The sequence below is a fragment of the Pleurodeles waltl genome, chromosome 10, assembly GCF_031143425.1.
Source record: "Pleurodeles waltl isolate 20211129_DDA chromosome 10, aPleWal1.hap1.20221129, whole genome shotgun sequence".
NCBI lineage: Eukaryota > Metazoa > Chordata > Amphibia > Caudata > Salamandridae > Pleurodeles > Pleurodeles waltl.
The window spans coordinates 182140947-182162661 of record NC_090449.1 but is presented as its reverse complement, the minus strand read 5'-3'; the positions used below and the strand labels follow the sequence as shown (position 1 = coordinate 182162661).

Sequence of the window (21715 nt, the reverse complement as noted above, 5' to 3'; positions counted from 1 at the left end):
TCTGTTAAAATCCCTCTTCCTGGCAACTTGTGCTAAAACCCTCCTGTGAGAATTTTCAAGCTGAAACTTTTTTTTTTCATAACAAAATGTATCGTATTTTATAAGAGAAAGGGCCCAAGGAGCCATGTACATGTAGCAGATTTTGCAGGATAAGTTACCAATAAAAACGTGTAAACACAAATCCAATATCAGCTTCAGACCACCCCCCTAAACAAAACCCACCCTCTCATCTAAAAGCGGTAGACAGTTATAACTCATGTTTCCACACATCACTGGCCACAAAGTCCCATTTTGACCCCCCAGTCGTGACCCTGCCGTACATTCCAGCTCCAAGTACAAGCCACGGTAATCTGCCCATCTCTGCCAAATCTTTCAGTGTTTGTGGGGGCACCCTCTGCCCCAGCCCCGTGCAGAAGTCCATCCCTCTCTTCCATGCACCTATTGACGGTGGGACACAATCCTTGCATAGGCGTGCAATGTCCCTCCGAAACATTTTTTTTTAATGGAAAACTCCATCTGATACCTGGACGTTTTGCGGTTTTCTCTTTCAAAAAACGATGTATTTTACTATAGCAAATATTTCACTCGGTTTTCAAAAGAATAACACCAAAATATATGGGACACAATGCTGTCTCACTGTGTCTGCTATTTGGGATGACCTGTCCATGCCCGTATCTAGGAAATAGTCTTAGCTTTATTATTTTGATTAAATAAAATATTTTCAAGGAAACACAACTGAAAACGAAGCATGCAGAATTATAGGCAACCCAATTAAAGTTAAGTTAGGATAAAGGAGGAGTTGAGGGAAGATTATGGTGAACAAAGGGTATGAACTTGCGACTGCAGTAAAGTAGGTAAATGTGTGCGGGTGGAATGAGTTCAGTAAAACAGTAGTAGTGGGATGGCTGGAAGAAGCCGCGGTCATCATAGTCTTAAGTTGTATCTATATTTTTAATGTGTGTTCATGTTCTGCAAATATGGGAAGAGTTACCCACTTCTTGGGCTCTAGTACCCTGAGCCATAGCTGACTATTCGAGAGTTTAATAGCAATACATCTCACCCATTGTTTTAAGTCATCAAACCATTGTTCTTTCTGATTTACTGAGCCAAGAGGGTAGAATTCTACCTGCAATTAACTTTTTCTTGCAATTAACATGCTTACCGCAAGCCCTGGATATATTGTGATGGTTGTGTGGTTCATCTCTACAAGGAGAGATCTCATGCCAGCATTCTCTTGGTTCAATATGATGGTAAAGCTATCATGTAAAAAGTCCTTGGCTAGAAGAAAGCTGCATTTAGAGCCCATTTCATACACCCGTCCATCAAATGTCACAAAATACTTATTTCCAATCAACAAAGAATGATCTGGTGAAACAAAACACAAAAAGGGAAATATTTAAGAATGTGTTGTAGAACACCAAGTGCATTGTTTACATTTTCTCAAAAACACTACTATCTTGGTTTGGGTGACAAATAGAGTAGTAAAAGCAGTAAAATATAGACTGTACTGAGTGGTCTCTGTGTGTCTACCAAGAATTACATATAATCTAAAGATATACTCCACTCTTCTCTTTTATCAAACATGTTTTACTGAGTACTTTACGTTTTCTCTCTAATGCACCGGAAGATACATTAAAAAATAAGTCTGAGACATTCCTTTAGACTTTATGTACATGTTTGCTTAAACTGCCTCCTGGTTGTAGTTTAGTGAGACTCATTTTCTACATTGAAAACGAAGCAAATATGTTGAAACCTACAACTTTAGTTGAGTGCCCATGAGGCATTGGAAGGTTAGGCTGATTGCTGTGATTGTAGATGTCCACTGTTAAATGACAGGATAGAAAAAACAAGCATTCAACAATGTTTACCTTGAGATACTGGGTGGTTATGCCACCTATTACATGAAAACCAAATGATGTAACCCCGAGCAATGCATAATGTTATAAGGACGCCACAGAGGGTTGCACTATATTTATAAATGGAGCGAATTTCTTAAAGCCTGAGGAATATTTAAGAAAAGACACAGTTCTCTCGTGTATATCAGGCACACTACTAAAATACAGTCAGAAAGGCTAAAGAAAAATCGGAATAGTGTGCATTGGATCACAGACTGAGCAGAAGCCGACTGACTCAAATCATGCCTTGCTCTCAACGAGCCCCTGACATCAAGGCCTACCTTAAAATGAATCAAACCATGCCTAAATTAATCCTGGCTCCTAAAAGTGAAGAACATTGAGTGGCTCTCCAAGGAGTAGCTGGAGGGACTGTCTCTCCAATACACTAGACCTCTATATAGACAGATACCTTTTCATTAAGTCCCACTTCACAAATAAAACACATTCTGTTTGACATCAACTTTGATCAATGTGAAAAAATAAGCTGTGCAATCACATGGTCAACCTCACAAAATGCAGTCCAAGCCCTATTCACTGGAAATGCCATATGTACTGCCATACTCAAAACCCCATTATCTCTAATCAAACATGACTTGCACACCAAAGCCTAAATCAAAAGAGGCCTAATAAATGAGAAAACATCACCCTGAAACCTAAGGACCTCATTACCAACTCTACACACATTTACCTCCTTTAGCCAATGATGCATTACCTATGGTGCACTAATCACCAAGAGTCATCACTATGATGTGGAAAATGTAATGTTTCAAGAAGCCAGTAGAACTTACAAAGTCTGCATATCAATGTTTGGATATTAAGTTGTGTTCATTTATTTTTCAGAAACAACTGTAATTGCAAACACTTTCACAGGAACCTTCTTGGACCTCCTTGACATATTCACAATTGTCAGCATTAGTTTGTGACTCAAATCACTTAACTGTGGCATTCAACATTCATAAACCTTACAGCGATCTTTTATGATTGAGTGCAAGGCCATCACATATATCACACCATAAAGTGGTAAGATTTGCAACAATTTTCTGATTTCTTCGGAGAATTTACAAATATACAGTGTCTAATGTCTTGTTCATCATTTAAGGTTTTAGTAAAAAAAAACACCTGCTCTTTAGTTAAGAGTTTGCAGCACTTACATTCAAACGGGCTCTCCATCATTCGATGCTTAAATCTGTAGTACTCTGCCATGGGATTGATGTTGTAGAAATCCCTTGTGTTCTTCATTAACTTCTCCTCTATGAGATATTTAGTTATGTTTGCCAGGTCTACAGGATAATGGCTTTTGGGAAGCACTGGAAGCTTCAGTATCAGATAACAGCTACTGCAATATAATATGATTTTATATGATATGACACATTAACATTTGTCAGCAAAGCATCACAAAGTTGATACACTTGTCAATATACTATGTTGCAATGAAAATATTGTACTCATTGAAGAAGGCAGCATTATGTTATCAATATTTGCTAGCAAGAAAATGTGGGGTGTTGTTACACTCCAAAGATGCAGCTCATTGTTAAAGCTAATGGGACGTTGTTTAATATCTGAATTCCTGGCGTGAAAAACACAGGCTGCTATAAAGTGGAAGATGGAGGGTCCTGTGTGTACTCAAACAGCTGTATGACACAATATCGAGCACAACAATTTCATGCCACAAGAATATTGTGGCAAAAATATGAACATATATATGTAGATATATTTCGCCCATCATACGGGCTTGATCCCATGAACTCAATAAAAACAAGTGTACATTTAAAGCAAATCATGCTAAAGACAGACAAAGCACTACTGTTGGCAATCTTACATGGACAACTAATAAAATGAGGTGGCCATGTTATAATGTATAACAAAACCAAAGCGATTAGCTACAACTGATGAACCTCATGTACAATCGTATAATCAATCAGAAATTCCCAATATAAACTAAATTCAAAAATAGTAATCAATGCCTCCTTAGATGGGAGTAACTAAATTACATGTCCATCTCAAAACTGCATACAGCAAGGAGGGATAAGGGAAGAAACAAGCAGAAGGAAAACACCACCAAAATAACCCAGAAAAAAGCCACAAAGTGTGCATCAAGCCCCTTCCACTACATATTGGGGGCATTTTGCAAAATAATTTGAGAGTACCATCAAAGGGCATGTCCATCAGGTTTGCTTGTACATCCCCCAAAAAAACAGATATCCTCAGCCAAGTGTTGTGCCTTAAGGGCCATTGTCGATGAAACCGCTCAGACAAGCAAGTCAGTCATATGTAAGTCACACGAATGGGAGAGTATGGCCCGGGCCTCCTCCGTGACCTGAGGCAGCACTAGCAAAACCATATGCCAAATGGTGTGTGAGAGACAGCCCAATAAGCACAAGGTGTTCACTGACCTTAGCGACAGGCTGGTGGAAGAAAACATTTCTTCCCTAAGATGGTCCAGTCTCTTGGATTCCCTGTCTGGGGATGGAGTGGAGGAGAGAGGGAGAGGAAGGGAATGCACCACAGGAAGTTGATGCTTGGACTACCAAGCTCTTAAGGGTGAGGTGTTGGGTGAGGAGACGACGGTTGCCAGGTGCATGGTGATGGCGGCGGCAGTCACCTATTTACAGGAGCCTCTGTGCTGGGCTTGGACCAAGTTCCCAGCTTGTCATCTGCCACTGCTTCATTAGAGGGCAGAAGGGGTTCAGATGTAGAAGTCCCAGGCTGAAGGACTTCCATCAAGATGCCCCTGAGAGCAGTTTGAGGTCGAGGACATCTGCTGCCCTATGCACCACATTTCATAAGAAGCTCCCTCCTCCATATCCCCAGTGGAGGAGAGAGCAAGCCAGTATCTGGAGAGGTGTCCAGGACACTGGCCTCTCCTAGCTCCTCATGCCAGTCCAGACTACTCTCTAAATGGTGTTCCGGGGGTCCAGTGTCCATTCACACTCTTCTCCCATTCCCGGCTGCTGAAAATAAGGCTATGGTAATGATTTGGCAACTGTTGGTGCCATCAGCACCGGAATTGGCATCATGCAATGCTGTTCCGGCTCATCAGGAATCAGAATGGGACTGGTGCCGACAGTGGGTGCTGGTGGGTCTGGGAGCATCGGCGTTGTGACCAGTGCTGGAGAAGGTTGCCTGGCTATGGCTGGTGCTGGTATGGATCCAGAATCGGATCCATGAGACCCCACCAGAGCTGAGGCTAATGCCACCTGCGTGGAACTGATTTGGGACCTCCTCCGATCCCGGGGGGCCCAGAGGTGCTCAAGATGGGTCACTCTATAGAATATGTGGTGCATGGCCTTGTAAAACTGTTTGATCTAAGCGGGTGTCGAACCAACTCCCGGAAACAGGGAGAGGCACAGAGTTGAACCGGGCAACAGCTCAGCAGAACCATGCCGGGAACGCTGATGTTCTCCTCTTATCTGGTCGTCCGACAGACGAGGTGAAGTCAAAGTCATCTTGGAGTTCTTCTTGTGCCTCTCCCCAAGTCTCCTGAGGGCCTTGAATGGGATGAAGAGGACTTGGGGCTCCTACAGCGGTTCCTCGACCTCCTTCCCGACTAGAGCCAAAAGCAGCTTTTGGGACTGCTTCCTTAAAGCCTTGGGTGACATGGCTAGGCAGTCAGAGCACAACTTGGAATCATGGTCGTGCTCGAGAGGCAAATGAGATGGGGATCTGTAACTGACATGGCACGGTGACAGGCGCCACATGGTTTGAACCCAGCATTTCTCAATTACATCCTCAACACACTTGAAGAAAAACTCTACAGAATGTCAAAACAAGACCTGTCAAAAAGCACAGGAGGGGTATCTCTCTCAGGATCTGCGCTAACTCACGCAGAAAGAAAAGTACTGTAGCCCCGCGTGCCTGGATTGTGCCTATATAGGTGACCGCAATGTCACTTCAGGTGCCAACAATACCACACTGAGCTGAATGGAGCTACCCAACGGCACGCAAGTGATATTGCTCAAGCAAAAGTTTCTGGATCCAGCCTGACGCCTGGGAAATTCAATGGTAAGGATTCTACAGCTAGAAGTCTCTATCAGATATATCTACATAATTAGGTTTGTGAACTTGTTCACAAACCTAAATTAGAATCCAAATTGGAATGTTATTGAAGGAAATATATTTTGTCCTATTGAGTTCTTTGCAGTTTGTGAACTATCCCTCAAAGCTAAGAAATAACATTGTGAGAAAACGTTTGCTTGGGTAATGTTGGAGTTAATATCAACACACACCAAACCTTTAAGGGGGGTGGTGACCCTTTCCCATGAACATTAAAATGTAAGATTCTTTCTGGTTTGTGAAGCAGGTTTCTGGGTTTCTAAAGTAACAGTCAAATTGCAAAAAAAAAAGTTATGGAATTATTGGAGAAGGGGAAAGAACTAAAAAATATTTTGTATAGTTGCTCAGTACTGAACTGAGGACCGTGCACTATGGGTTTATGAAGCAGAGGAAATTAGAGTAGGGTATGATTATGCAGTTCCCATCAAGAGTGCAATCTGGCCATACCCTGTGGTCTTTGGGAATGGGAGGATTAGTGCAGGGCACACCAAAGACTGAGTTCACTGTACTTTGCAGATTCGAAGACTTAGGGCAGGACCTGTTCCCAGGACATTAGGGCAGTGTTACTGGGCAGATAGGATAGTTGTATTCAACAAACGCTGGGGGCAGCAGATCAGCCAATTGCGACACTCTTGACTATCAAAGACATAAGGCCTGATTACGTATTTGGCGATCCTACTGTCAAACTGCCAATATGACGATGGGAGGTGGCTGCCAAGCCGGCGACCTCCCCACCTAGAAGCGCAGAGGCTAACGCCATCACACAGACATTGCCCTATATAAGTAGTTACTGGACATTTTTCCCTGTCAAAGAGTGGCAATTCGGACACGGGTAGGGAACTCACCATAAAGCTCGTAATTCCAAAAAGTGTATCAGGAGTTATCACATAAAATCAAAATTAAAGCCCATTTATATTCTTTGTTCTTGTGTTGAAGAAATGTACAGTACATGTAAACCCACACCTAGGCAAGTGAGCTACTTTAGAGGTAGACTTTCCTTCTTATTGAGTGAGGCAAATTTTTAGGTATATCACATTAAGCAGTTCTTTAACATATCATCTGGAGGCCATAACATGCATTTCTCTCATAAAGGTGAGAAAGAGGTTGTACCTTTTGGAGAAATTATACAGATCAGACAAAGGCTGGCGGATCTTGCTGACAGTTCTTGATAGTTTTGTATCTGCCCACTTCAGAAGATATTGAATTCCCTTAAATGAAAGTAGAAAAATAATGGTTATAAACACAGTTAAGAAGACAAGTAGAGGAGTTCGAAACAATGCAGAAAATAACAGAAGAAGAGGCCTAACATTATCCCCCAAAGAATATTGATACTCTACACTCATTTGAGCTACCCAGAGTGGAGCAACAGCCCAGTAGTCAGCACTTTTGTGACCCAGAGACCAGACGTCAACACCACTTAACAAAATGTGTGATCCTTGCCAATTCCCTCTCTTTCTCAGTTGGACTAAGTAGTGATATGTCAAGATGGTGCATCAACTAGGACTTAGGGCCAAACACCTTCAAATGAAGCTAACAAACTGAGACTGCACGGTCAATAGATACTTTAGCATAGCCCTAAAGATGGAATATTTATTAGCTGTTACCAAATTTTGGGCTATGACTTGGACCTGATCCTATTTTCTTCTTCAGTTTCGAGTGAAAGCCCCCAGCAGGAGGGATGAGCATTTCCAAGTGGAGTTTGAGGGAGATGTAAAAATTTGGTACGAATTAAGATTAAAAATGTATTCAAAACCTGTTGGTCAGAACAGAGTGAGTGACTACAGTAAAGGGTGTTCATGGCCAGTGCTGTTAAGTGAGAAAAATTACTCTGACAACTCACCATTTTACCGGGACATGGAACTCCTCCATCTGCCACGGGAATGGTGGATTTTCACCTACTCACTCTTAAATCAGGTGTTAAAAATTGTTAGCATTTGGTCAGCCAGTATCCAATCAGCTATATTGTTGAATCATTTTCTTCACAGAGATCTGGTCAGAACTAGTTACTGACTTGTTTTAACATGCTGCAGTATCCTTTTTTTCATTTGTTTCTTCCGGCCGATATGAGTTTATCCAGGGGCTGCTGAATGTCAAAATGGGCACTTGATTATGAGTTTGGTCTGCCATACTCCTGATGGGGAAGTCGCTGCAGGACTGGCATCCACACCACCGGCCACATTACAACTTTCCCACTGGGCTGATCGGCATAAACCAAGGTTTCTGCCTGTCAGCACAGTGGGAAAGGTGCGGCATAATAGAGCTCATAATAGAGCCTGCTCATAATAGAGCCGGTGGCAATGCTGCCATTCGCAGTATCAACAGATGATGTGAAATACTTCACAATGAACTGGACTTTTAAAGATCTTTAACAAGAAAAACCATTGTTTGTATTCAGCAGATCAAAAACATCAAGGAGATTTTATTTATAGAATATAGAGAAGAGAATCTAATTATCGAGGCACCTTGAGATGTCTGAACTGTGTACATTGCAATTATATTATAACTGGCACTACAGTGATCCACCATACACAGGGACACAACATCCAGGTGAAACATTCAGGAGACTGCAACGCTAAGCATTTAGTATATGCCTTGAAGTGCCCTTGTTCTTTTATAAGCGAACATAAAAGAAACATACCAACCAATCAAAAACATCCAGTGTAGCTATGAAAGTGGTTGGAGGCTGGCCATACCATCACTCAATTGAAGTTTCAAATTTTAGAACTCGTACCATGGGGGATTGGAAAGGACAATCAAAAAAACCTTTCAAAAGCATAATTCTTTTGGATTAAACATTTAGGGCCTCAATACAACCCTGGCGGTCAAAGACCGCCAGGGCTGTTTTGGCGATTGTACCGCAGTAGTGCCGCGGTCGCACTGCCGGGACCGGCGGTTTCCCGCCATAGTTGTCGTGGCGGTTTTAATCCTCCAGTGCTGCCCAGGGGATTACGAATCCCCTTCCCACCAGCCTGTCCATGGCGGTAGAGTTGCGGGGCCCCCAGGCACAGCCCCACCATGCTTTTCACTGTCTGCACAGCAGACACTGAAAGGCGTGACGGGTGCAGCTGCACCCGTCGCATGGCCGTAAAACCGCCGGCTCCATTAGGAGCCGGCTCCCATGTTACAGCCGACATCCCGACAGGGCTGACGGGAGGAAACTCTGTTTCTGCCCGCCGGCCCAGCGGGGATCTCAAAATGCGTCCGGCTGGATTGCCGCCCGCCAAGGTTGTAATGAGAGCCTTAGTCACTATGCAACTAGTAGGCAAGAACGATTAACCTGACTATGCATGTTTTCTCTGAAAGGGTTGATGCATGTTGTTATGTTTTTGCATTATTGTGATGTATCTTTCATGTGAGTGGCATGATTTAGTTTCTGATGTGGTTGGGTAATATTTCTGCTGTGCCTTATTTTCTTTGCCTATTTACATCTGAGGTCACATTTGCCGTCATCAAATGGCACTCTTGTTAAACTTTTGAGATGTCAGGCATAGTATTTTGGTTTTACAGTACATTAACTACGATTTTAAAGGTTTAGCAAGATTCAAGCATAGCAGTTTCAATACAGAGCTTCAGCTTTTCTTTTTGTGTTAGTAATTTTTTATGTTTTGCATGTTTACCAAGGTGTAGAGTGGAGCTACCATCAGCTCTTTTTTAATAGCATCTCATCAACCTCCGTGTTGGAGTGTTTCATCAAGTGAATACTTTGAACTACATTAATGAACTGACAAACAGATTCGCACGTAAGTTTTCTTAATTAACCGGTTCCATTTTGGTATGTCTAATCACAGCGCGTGACCTTTAGAAACCTTTACCTACTGTCTGCTTGCACGAATGTAGATATATGGCATGCTCAATCATAACGCTGCGTTTCCAGGCATTGTTACAGACTTGATTTTCGCATTGCATGTAAATGAATGGTTGTACTTACTACATAGCACGTAATGACGCGCTGTGTCCTGTCAGGCATTTGCACTATTAACTGTTCGGCAGGGTGTTTAACATCAGCGTGCCATTTCTTCATTTTGTATAAGCACAGTATGTCAGCTTTGCAGTAAAAGCACACAAGCTCATTAACCACGTGTCACTAACTTATTTTGTGTTTCGTTATGTTTGCATCTTTCAGTTTATGCATGTAGATAAACACCAACAAGCAGTAATGTTTTGTGCATTCAACATGATTTTCAGCATTCAGTGGTGATTTCGGTACACGTTGCTTACCACTTAAGGAATTGAAGGCCATCATAGTAAATTTCTTATTCGTCAATCAATTCACATTCAGCAGGAGTTGCACGCCTCACATGGACGTCCCGGGGGGGGACTGGCGAGACACAAGGTCTCCCCCCTGGGATGTTTGTGGAGTTGGTGCGGCCCACGGGCTTGCTCCTTTTTGGGCTACGGAGGGAAATATTTATTTCTGCCATTTTAAGGGAGTCCCAACCATTTTGGGCATGCGTCACGGTAGCCGGGTTGCTAGAGTGTTTTTTTTGTCAGTCGTTGTGCCCCTAGTGTTAGTAGGCTTTAGTTAGGCGCTATCCCTGCTTTTGATGTTTTGGTAGGCAGAGCGGAGTTGTGTTAGTCAGAATATTTGTGTTTATTGGGGAGGATAGTGCAGGATTAAAAATAATTTGTGGCAGCGCTTAGGAGGCTTACCGGCGGTGTTGACAGTCTTTGGGCGGCGGCAGCATGGTGTCCGACAAAAAGGTCCAGGCGAAGGAGTCTTGGGCCCCCTGTGGCAGGCCAGAAGAGAGGCGAGCAGGGTGGTGGCGGCCGTTTTGGCCTGTTCGCCAATGAGCAAGAGAGCAGCATCCAAGCCACGGTGAACCAGAGGGGTGGGTGAAGGGGCAGAGGGAATGCAGGACGAGCGGCAGCGAAGGGGCGGGGAGGGGGTTTCCCTACCCACCCCTTGGGAACCCAGACAGCCGTGAAGGTGGGAAGGTTAGGGCTCTGAGCCAGAGGGAGCGGCTCGGGAGCCCAGGCTTTCAAGAGGGCGGGCGACTTGGCTGGGGCTGGGATCACAGCACGCGCGTCTCGCTTTCTGGCAGCATCTTGTGGCCAAGCGTAGGGGAATGGGAGGGGGCAGGACTATGGCTTTTCAGGAATGGCAGAGGCGGAGGGGGTATCAGGAGCAGAGGAGGTCCAGGATGGTATTGAAGGGAGATGGCATGGTGGTGCTCAGGTGCACTGGGAGGCGGAGGCTTGTCTGGGTGGAGATATAGGGGAAAGGGGGTCCTGGGAGGGTAGTGGGGGGTTTCCATGGAGGAGGGTACCGGGGAAGTGATTGCTTCTCATCTAGGGGAGTCTATATGGGACTGGAGTGACGATGAGGAAGGGGAAGGGTGTGGGGTTGAGGAGGACAGTATTATTTTGAGGGTGCGCCCCCCACGGCGTACTTGTGGACTGGGCGGTATCGGGTAAGTACAAGGAGTTAAGGGAGAGGTTCAATGTGCAGGTGAAGAAGAATACCTACCGTGCACGGAGCAGGAGAGTGTAGAGACAGGGATTTTGGTAGATATTACGGGAGATATTGGCAGTGTAGGCACAGGTTTCACCGGCACTCTGGGCTTTTCCAGGCAGGGTGGCAAGCACAGTTGGCGTGACCCAGGCAGGTCGGGGCGTCCTGGCGAACCCGGGAGGAAGTTTAGGCGGGGCCACAAGCAGGCAGCTGGATGGCGTCACAAAGTGAGGCAGCAGAGGGCACATTCAGAGATATGCTAGTTCTGAAGAGGCCGCGAGATGGAGTGGGTTTTGTGCCCCCCATTGATGCGGCTTGCAGGAGCAGTGACCTGGCCTGCCACTACAGGAACAGGCAAACAGGACAACGGGTAAGATGGTTTCACACCCGGGAGGAGCGGCATTAGCGGCGCAGGCATGGGATTCGGGGAGCGCCCTGCCTGGGTGATGAATTGGATTATGATGAGGACAGTGTGGAGGAAGGGGAGTTGAGGAGGATACGGGAGATGACTGGTGGTGCACCAGGGTTGGGGTTTCTAATGATGTTTTCTAGGCGTTTCAGACTTCAACATCGGACAATAGAGGACCTCTATTGGTGCAGCGGATGGCTCGGGAGCAACCCCTGTCCTTGGCGCCAGGTAAAAACTGCATGGTTGCACGTAAGGCAGCGGTTTCTGTGGCTGTTGAGGCAAAGGTGGATATGATCAATGAGCATTTACACAAAGAGGCTTACGTTGGTGATGTCGGTGGCTGACCAGATGAGGTTGGGGGCCCTCACGGGAGGGAGGGGAGCGCAAAGGGGATGTGGCGACGGCCTCAGGGAAAGAGAAACCTAAAAAATTGCCATATATGGGTATAGCAAAGCCATTAGGGACGCATTTGATGCTAGCCACTAAAGAAAAGATATGGAAAGGTGAGTATGTAGAGAGGCTAAAGTTGTTGCACAAGGAGGTACAGTCCAAGGAGGGTTCCAAGGAGGAGGAGTACGAGCTAGCTAAGAGTCCGAAGTTGCCGTTCAACATTGAGAATTAGGCGGCTTCCTTTTTAATATATGCCAGTGTTTATTGTGAGCGTTTTCCCGAAAGGGCAGTAGCGCTCCTGAAATATATGGCCGTCATACGGAAGGCTCATTGGAATTATGGGGGTTACGCCTGGGTTCAATATGTTGAGGAATTCCGGGCGAGGATGCCCGCCGACAAGGAGGTATAGTGGGGGGAGATTGATACAGACCTATGGGGCCCTCAAAATTCGGTAAAACAATATTTACGGCTAGTGGGTTATCCATTACCTATCAGCCCTTTCGAGAGCGCCCCACCCAGGGTGGGGCGGGAGCTAATGCAAAAGGTGAATCAGGATCTGGAGGGACCAGGGTGGCGAAGTCGGGCACATGTTGGGACTATAACAAGGGTTTGTGAACCTGTGAATATTGCAAGTTCCGGAATGAGTGTTCACGCTGCGCGGGAAGGCTTGCACTTGTTAACAGTTATGCCCCTGCGAAGCAGGGAGCATCAGGGTCAGGACAGGGGCAATCTGCGGTTGGAGGCGGCTCGGGCCAGAATACCGGGTGATACAGAAGCGGACAAGGCCCTATGGGAAAAAGCTCGTACTCTGGTTAAATTGGACAGGTTACGGATTTGGCTTGAACAATATCATGACAGGGAGGCAGCACGGGTCCGCATATCCGACGGTGGGCTGACAATCTGAAGTCTGTCAAAGATAGAGAAGACATTGTGCAGCACAAGTTAGATAAAGAAGTGGCGGAAGGACGTATGGAGGGTCCTTTCTCAGACTGGCCTTTAGAGAATCTCATGGTCGCTCCCATTGGGATGGTGCCTAAAAAAGAGCCCGGTCAATTTTGGCTTATTCACCCTTTGTCTTGGCCAGAAGGGTCATCTTTAAATGACTTCACACCAGAGAAAGTGACTAAGGTTTCGTACGCGTCGGTGGACGTGGCCATTGACATGGTGGAGGCGTTTGGAAAAGGGGCGCTGATTGCCGAGACGAATATCAAGTCTGCCTTTCGGCTGCTTCCAGTCCATCCCAGTGATTTTGAATTGTTGGGCATTCAGTTTGGTGGCAACTGGTACGTTGATAAGGCCCTTCCTATGCGATGTTCTATTTCATGTTCTTTATTTGAGTGCTTTAGCACTTGCCTACAATGGATTTTTTCTGCCATAAAGGGGCATAAGGCTGTGACACATTACCTGGATGACTTATTTTTTGTGGCGCCGGCGGGATCGGCCCATTGTGCGGTCGTCCTTCGGCAATTTCAGGATGCTTAGGGGGACCTGGGTGTGCCCCTGGCCCCCGAAAAGACGTTTGGGCCCTGTACGGCCTTGATATTTTTAGGCATTGAGCTGGATACGACAATGATGGTGGCAAGGTTGCTGATGGAGAAGAAGATGGCGATGATTATGACAGTCAGGGACATGGTGCAACAGAATAAGGTGACAGTCAGGGACATTCAGGTATTGTTGAGCCATCTCAATTTCACTCGCAGGGTTGTGAGATCGGGACGGACTTTCTGCAGACGATTAGGGATGGCCTTGGCGGGACGACAGCTGCCGCATCATCATGTTCGGCTCCGCATTGGTGTGAAAGAGGATTTGCGGATGTGGTGTGTGTTTCTGGAGCAATTCAATGGGATTCCCCTCAGGACGTGGCAGGTATATGACTGGGACGTTCAAATCTTTTCGGACGCGGCGGGAGGTTCTGGCTGTGGACTGTATTGGCAGGGAAAATACTGCACAGAGACGTGGCCGACGGCTTGGACCGGGGGCAGGCGGAGCATCACATTTCTTGAGTTGTTTCCACTGGTAGTCACAGTGTGCATATGGGGTCACTTGCTCGAGCATCAAAAATTGCTTTTCAGAGTTTACAACCTGGCGGTGGTACAGGTTGTGAATAGGCAATCGGCCGGGGAGGCTCAGTTGTTGCAATTATTGCGAGTTTTTGGGCTTCACTGCTTGCGCCGCGATATTAATTTTAAGGCCAGGCATGTTCCAGGTGTGAACAATGAAATTGTGGATGCTTTGTCTCGTTCACAGTGGGAGTGTTTCCATGGGCTGGTTGCGGGCGAGCCCTTGTGCAGGACGCGTATGCCAGCAGCCTTATGGACCATAGGAGAGAGCGGATGCTGCAGTTGGTGGTGAACTCATTGGCTGCTTCTAGACAGCAAGCGTACGTTCGGGTGTGGCGGGAGTTTTCGCAGTCAGGAGAACGTTGGACAACTGACGAGAGGGGCAGATTCGAGGATGTAGTGCGTTTTATCATGGAGCTGGTGGAGAGACAACAGTCATAGAAACTTTAAGTGTATGAAACATACTGGAGATCTTATTGATCGAAGCAAGTTGCGTCAGACGGCTAGGCAGGTTGGTCCTCCGGCACCAGTGAAAGAAAATGGGCGACTTCACATCTTAGGATTCTGTGCCATTTAAAATTTAGCTTGTTTAAAGGGCATACATTTCTTAAAGGGCCAATAGACTTTATTTGAATTGACAAATTACTGGCATTTAAGAAGTATGTGCCGCACTCCCCCTCAACCGGTTGGTAAGGAGCTGAGCGGAAAGTGGAGAAAAGTGAAAGGATGTCTCCCTACTTTGTTATAGACCGATGCTGTACTACTGCAAGGGTACACAAATGACTGTCACCGGTCTCAGTTAATAATTTAGGACAATGTGGCAATTACTTGGGAATCTGAAAATCAATAGGATATTTTTTTAACTCTTTCCATGTTTTGCGGTTATGGCCTTGGACAATGGAATTATGTAGTTGCTGCATTTTCCTACATATTTATGGATTTGCTGCATTTGCCATATAATCAATCATCTGCTGCCTAATCTGGATATTTTGAGAAAAAAACTGTTTCCAGCTCAAAGGGATCAAAGGTTACTAAAAAAGCAGTGAGACATGTTGATGCACGGTGGAGGGTTTTTTGCGAAGGCTGATTTGCCATCTATTAGTTGCTTCTTGCTGTATTTGGGTGGCAAACCGACATTATTGAGTTGAAACCTTTGCCCAAATAGAGATAACATGCATACAAATAACAAAATAATGAGGTAATACTAGAACAAATGTGCCACAATATGAAACATAGTTTGCCATGTGTTGCCACATAATTTAGTCACCATGCCGCATAATTTGGTCCTTCCATGCTGCATAATTCGAGTGGCCCTGACTATAGGGGACTGACATCTGCTACTGTCCTCCAGACTGACCATTCCCTATAAACATGCCAGCTATTGTCTGCTTATAGTCACTGTACTGATCTACATACATGCAACAAAGACCAACTGCTCTATTAATTACACGTTGCAGAAGTCATTCTGGGCGAATGAGCATGTTCTGGAAGTAAACCTGGGGAATTAATTTAAAACCTGTGCAGCATGAGAGTAAAGAAAGAAAGAAAGTGATGGAAGAAAGGGAGAAGGAAAGAGAGACGGAAAAAAGAAGAGTAAAGGAAAGAAAAAGACATAATGAAAGAAAAAGGAATAAGAACGAAAGAGAGAAAGGAAGGAGGAAGGGAGGAAGGAAGGAGAGAGGGAAGGAAAATAATTAGGAAAGAAAGAAGGAAAGAAAGAACGGCAGGAAAAAAGAAGAAAGAAAAAAACACACAGAACAGTTGCAAATGGACACAATCTGGTATGCTGTGAAATACAGTGGTCAGAAAATCAAAACACTCCTAAAGGAATGTACAACTGCATTGGAAAGAGTTGGGATCTGATAAAGATGGAATGTGCATCAGAAACACCCAGCTATTACATCAGGCTATAAACACAAGAGCAACACTAATGTAATTATAAATAAAAACACTAAAACTAAAGGGAACTAACTTATGTCCATATATTCTCCTTGTGAGAGAGCAAAATGCAGCCCCTCAAAGTGAAGTTAACCAGTGGTTTAAGTAGGCTGACCCTCTACCCCATGCTGTATGCTGTAGTGGGTGGATGCAAAATGTGAATGGCAAAAGATCAGACCAATGGATGAAGAGAGGTGGCTGAAAGGCTCTGTTTGCAAATACACTATACATATTATATTAAAATAAGAAGGTCTTGGCTAGCACCAGCCCTGAAAGTCAAAAGAGATTGGCTAAAGGCAGACCACAAAATGAAATGCGGACCCAAGGTGCATCCAAGTATGGGAACACAGGCTTAATAATAAAGCATAAAAAGAGGTCAAGATGCAAAGGTAGATTAAGGCAGGTTCGGTAAAAAAGAAATAAGGATGGTCAGTTGTAGGGGATAACAAACAAAGATGGGATGTTGAGGGGCGAGAGAGAAAGAAAAGGGAAGGGAATAAAAGCAGCGTAAAGAAAGAAGGGGGTTTGTGAGAGATGACCCCTCAAAACTGCAGTTTTAAACAGAAGAAGTGAAACAATAACCAGTAACATGATCTAGAAATGGTCGTGGCAGCTGCATAAAAAAAGCCAACAGAGATAATCATTTTTCAAGATTACTTGTGTTTATAACTTAAAAAAGGTGAAAGGTAATACAATGATATGCTACAAACTGAAATGGCAAATGTCATTTATCTTAAATCTTTTTTTTGTTAAAATCTCAGCACACCTCTGAGCGCATCTCCGACTATATATTTTCTAAAATATCAAACCTTCAGGGGCATATTTACAAGCCCCTACTGCCACTGGAGCGTCACTTTTCATGACGCTCCGGTGGTGCTGTGCGCTGCAACATATTTATAAGGTGGCCTTAAACCACTTTTTGTGGGTTAATGCCGCCTTGTAAATACAGCTCCTTCACAAGCAGCACTTTGCGTGGAAGGGGCGTGCAGTGGGTGTTGCTGTGGGCGTTCCACTGCAACACCCATTGAATTTTGACACCACGCCCCAAATTTGCAAGAAATCGTAAATCTGTGGCAGTGCCAAAATCTACTGCCAACCCAGGGGTGGCGTTAGAGTGGTGCAACAAGGAGAGATGCTTTCATTTATCCTCGTATTTTGCTCTTTCTATGTATGCTGCATTCTGCTGCACACATAGAAAGAACAAATCGCCATTGAAAATTGTTTTAGTGCAGGAAGGTGTCTCTTCCTGCAAAACAACAATCTCCCCCATAACGGCGCCATCTTTGCACCATGGCGCAAGGGTTGCTGAATTGGTGCTAGGCAGCTAATTTTGCTCCCACACACAGTGAAACACAGAGATGTGTCGTATCTTTGTGAATATGGCGCAACCCTGCGTTTCACAACTGACGTAGCGCTGCGCTTCCAGTTTTAGAGCAGCACCACTCTGCGCCAGATCGTTTGTAAATATGCCCCAAAGTTCCATGCCTATTTACCAAAAGAGAAAATGCTTGAGATAGTTAATGTTATGTTTTTTATCTTTGACTATGTCAACTGCCTGGTTCCCCATGGTAACAGAATTAACAGCAACCTTGGCAATATAGGAAAAATTAACTTTTTTACCAACCATATCCAAAGCACTCTTCACAGCGGTTAGCACACCATGGATAGGTTCCATAAGCCGGACATCCTTTACTATACTGGGCAGAAAAGTCTCGATTTTCTTCATATATTCATCAGTCTTCTCTCGCCAGACTTCTTCCAGCGGCGTTAACATTACGTCATAGTAAGCCTCCTTCAGCGTTTCAAGTGGTTCTGAAACACAAATAAAAAAACATTTAATGTGGCTAAGACATGGACTGTCTCTGAAACTTCTCAGAGTGTATGCCTTGCTATTCTAGAAACAACTTCGGGGTTTGCATGTCTTCGGTTCTGTTGAGTGCCTGATGTAAATAAACAAAAGTGAGCCTAAGAAGCCAATTATTGGAGGGGATGTTAAAATGTGATGACTAAAAAATGTGATAACGGTTCTTTTTCAGTTCCTCGTAATTCTGGAAGCTCTGTTATCATATGACTGACACATCACTCGTGTCTGGCTAAGAAGGAATGGGGATAGACTTAAAAAAAACTAAAGTGATTTGACTTTGTGAATAGTTACGTCCTCTTATTTTGGATCAAAATACACTAGCACTAATCAGGGGTTAACACACCAGATAATGTGTTTTACTGAGACCCCTTCAAATTAAAAACACTCTTCCACAGGCCCAATGCCTGCATAGAGACCACATCCTTGTTGTGGTGTCACTTCGCCCTGATCATAAGGGTAACACAAATGACATCATGTCCGATTTGAGTTTAGATTCAGTTACAGGAAGTGACATAACATGACCCACCTTTCCTCCTAACAGCTCTAAGAAAGCTCTCCAAGATTGAACCCCGATAATATATATATATATGTATATTTATTTATGCAGGGTCCTATAGTGCTGTTCTTCACCATCTAAAAGTTAAACCATTTGCCTGTCAGTCACACACCGGAACTACAGTATAACGTCAATGAAGCAACGCCGTAGATACTGTTGTTTACCATTAGGACCCAAGACACTATTTCACTCCACTTGAGCAACCAAGTTATTCTTGTTTATTTTGAAAATGTATCTTGTTTGCATTTTTATTGCGTATGTTCCGGGATAATATTGTCATGCACAGGGTAAAAAATGTCTTGATGCCTGGTTACTTCGTTAATGCTTTGCCCAGAGACACTGTTTATGAATTTGTCAGGCCAAGGTTTCTGCTTCACATGCATTATTAGGCAGCTCCCTTAGTTTCGTAGGCCAGTTCTTTTTTGGGGGTACCTTAGATAACCTTCCTAGGCCGCCCACTTATAGAGACCACCCTTCCATTCCATCCAGTTCTCTTCCATTGATATGAACTGCATGTTTTTAAAAACATTGTAATTGAAAACTTGAGGCAGCAGGAAGTTCATAAACAATGATCAATCACAGACCATAGACAATTTTCGCTGATAAAACACATGCTACAACCAAGGTCACATGAGGGATTATTAGAAGCCAGACGCGTTGCACAGCTATCCAAAGGGGTTGGATGCAGAAAAAATAGAAGTAGCATGCTCCACTCTTAAAATGATTTCTTGCGGCTGCACCACACTCACTTCATTCCTTCATAAAGTCGGGTGTGCCAGGACTTTGATTTATTTACGCAGGTTGCTTTTTTAATACTTTACTGTAATAGGTAAAGGATTTTTGACCTTATTTACCACCACAATCACATTTTTGTAGAGGCATCATTTGGCCCTCGATCCAAATAAATATTTCTACGATGACTGGACCAAAACACCTTTAAATGATTTCGAAGGCATTCAATTTTAAGCTACATACAGCAACAAAAAAGCATTTTTCAATTCTAAAACGACGACAACAGTGTATTTTTCTACCCCTTTCCCATGGCAGTACACTAGGTAATAACATAATTTTCTTATAGTTTGTGCCCTTTGTATTTCCCTCCTGTCAAGGTAGTCAGTGAAAGCTTCAATAAAATTACTATTTTATGATATGACGTTATTATTATACATTCTTGGCTCAAGTTGCCCAACTACCAAATTGTGACCACTTCATGTTCGATGCATTAGATAGAATAATGACAGAAGCGGATCATGACAGCTGCTAATACCAGGGGCACTCCCCATTCATAAGGTGGTCAACCTGTTAGACGACATGACTATCACGCCAACAAGTGAGTCGCTTCCATTTAATTCCCGGGATGCCCGTCTATGTCTAGCTTGTCCCAATCCAGAGATAGCAGAATTAACATTTATCCAGTTTAATATTGTTCTATATGGGCCAGCCAGGATCTCTTACAGTGAAAATAGCCTTTAGATGCTAGTCACTTTAAGGACATGTGAATTCTAAGTTTCTACATGCCCCTCTGTTAAATTTCATGAAAACTGCCTTATGGGTTGCAAGGCCTACATAGGGACGGCACTACATTTAAAAGGTGGGTTTTCTAAAGTCAAAAAGGATTGTTTTGCAGGTTAGGCTGCAGGTTTTCAAATGCAGGAAGCAAGTTACAATGGTAGGCCTGGGGTCAGGTTTGCCTAGTCAGACTAGTGGGTGGCACAGTGGTGCTTCGGTCCATTTTCATATTTAACTTTCCTATCCATGGGTGTATTTTGGGCACCCTCATATAATGGCCTTATAGGAAAGTTAAGTATGCCAATTAAGAGCTTGGCAATGTTTAGGAGTCAGGGCACATGAACTGGGGCCAGGTGCAAAGGGTCAAAATACCCAGCATCATCCATCCACAAAATGTTCTAGTAATATTGAAATAGAATATGATCAAACGAGGGACTGTCAGTCCCAGTTATATCCATTGTCTGTCTGCACATTAGGCAGACACTTAATGTGCCAACTACACCCTATTTACTAAATAAATCAATCAATAAATCAGTGGAATTTTATAGCGCACTTGTCACACGTAAGGGTATCCAGGCACTGTAGGCTTAAGAGCTCTAGTCGAAAAGCCAGGCTTTGAGGCCCTTGTGGAAACCTGGAGGGCTGGAACCATTCTTAAGTGCAATGGCAGGCTGTTCCTGATTTTGGCAGCGGTGAAGGAAAAGATGCAACCTCTGAAGGAGCTACAACAGATGCGGGGGTGGCTGCGAGGGAGCGAAGGTGTCTAGAAGGTTGATAGAAGTTCAGTTGATGGTTGAGGCAGGTGGGTTCTAGGTTGTGCAGGGCCTTGTATGCATAGTTAGTATCTTGAACAGTGGAGGCCCGTCCTTTAGGGCGGAGGGGCCACGCCCCCCCACCTTTTGCCCCCCATGAAGAGTGTCTGTCAGGCTGAACAAAGGTCAGCCTGACAGACACTCTTCATGTTCAGGTCAGGCAGCCAGGAGCAGACATGCACGATTTGCGAAGACTCCTGGCTGCCTGAGCTGAACTTTGCTGGGCTGAGGAGATCACAGCTCCTATGGGCGTGACCTCCTCAGCCCAGCAAAGGTGCCTCGAGGCCCTCCCCTGGGTGACGAGGAAAGCGTCACCAATTGACACTGTCCCTGGGCGCTTCAGTTTAAGCCCTGAAGTGCCCAGGGCGAGTGTCAATCAGTGACACTTCTCACAGAGTGGGGTGGGGTCAGCAGTCTCACTGACCCCATCCCACTCTGTGACGAGGCTGGGACTGCTGCCTTCCCTCATTGGCTGACCGAGGGAAGGCAGCAGTCCCAACCCTCCTGGGACCTGGAGGCCGAAGGTAAGTGTGTGTGTGTATGTGTGTGTGTGATGTTTTAAAATGAATGTTTGGTGCATGTGTGCATGTTTGAATGGTATGAGTGTTGGTAATGGACGTGCGTGCGTGCCTGTCTGTGTGTGAAAGAATGAGTGTGTGTGTGTGTGTGCCCCGCCCGCCCCCCTCCCTCCTAAAGCTGCCGGCCGCCACTGATCTTGAATTGGCAGCGTTTGTGCACAAGCAGCCAGTGGAGGTCCCTAAGGTGTGGGGAGATGTG

At 44.7% G+C, this 21715-nt stretch overlaps 1 protein-coding gene across 3 annotated transcripts in view; it reads right to left on the bottom strand.

Annotated features, from left to right (window-relative positions):
• Nucleotides 1-21715, bottom strand: part of LOC138261322 (uncharacterized) — an 888401-nt gene that overhangs the window by 28968 nt on the left and 837718 nt on the right. For all 3 annotated transcript variants that reach the window (XM_069210158.1, XM_069210160.1, XM_069210159.1), the window contains 4 exons: nt 17822-18009; nt 7059-7156; nt 3047-3231; nt 1163-1365 (listed from right to left, as the gene is read on the bottom strand). In XM_069210158.1, the coding sequence (XP_069066259.1) occupies nt 1163-1365; nt 3047-3231; nt 7059-7156; nt 17822-18009 (674 nt within the window). The remainder of the gene's footprint in view (nt 1-1162; nt 1366-3046; nt 3232-7058; nt 7157-17821; nt 18010-21715) is intronic.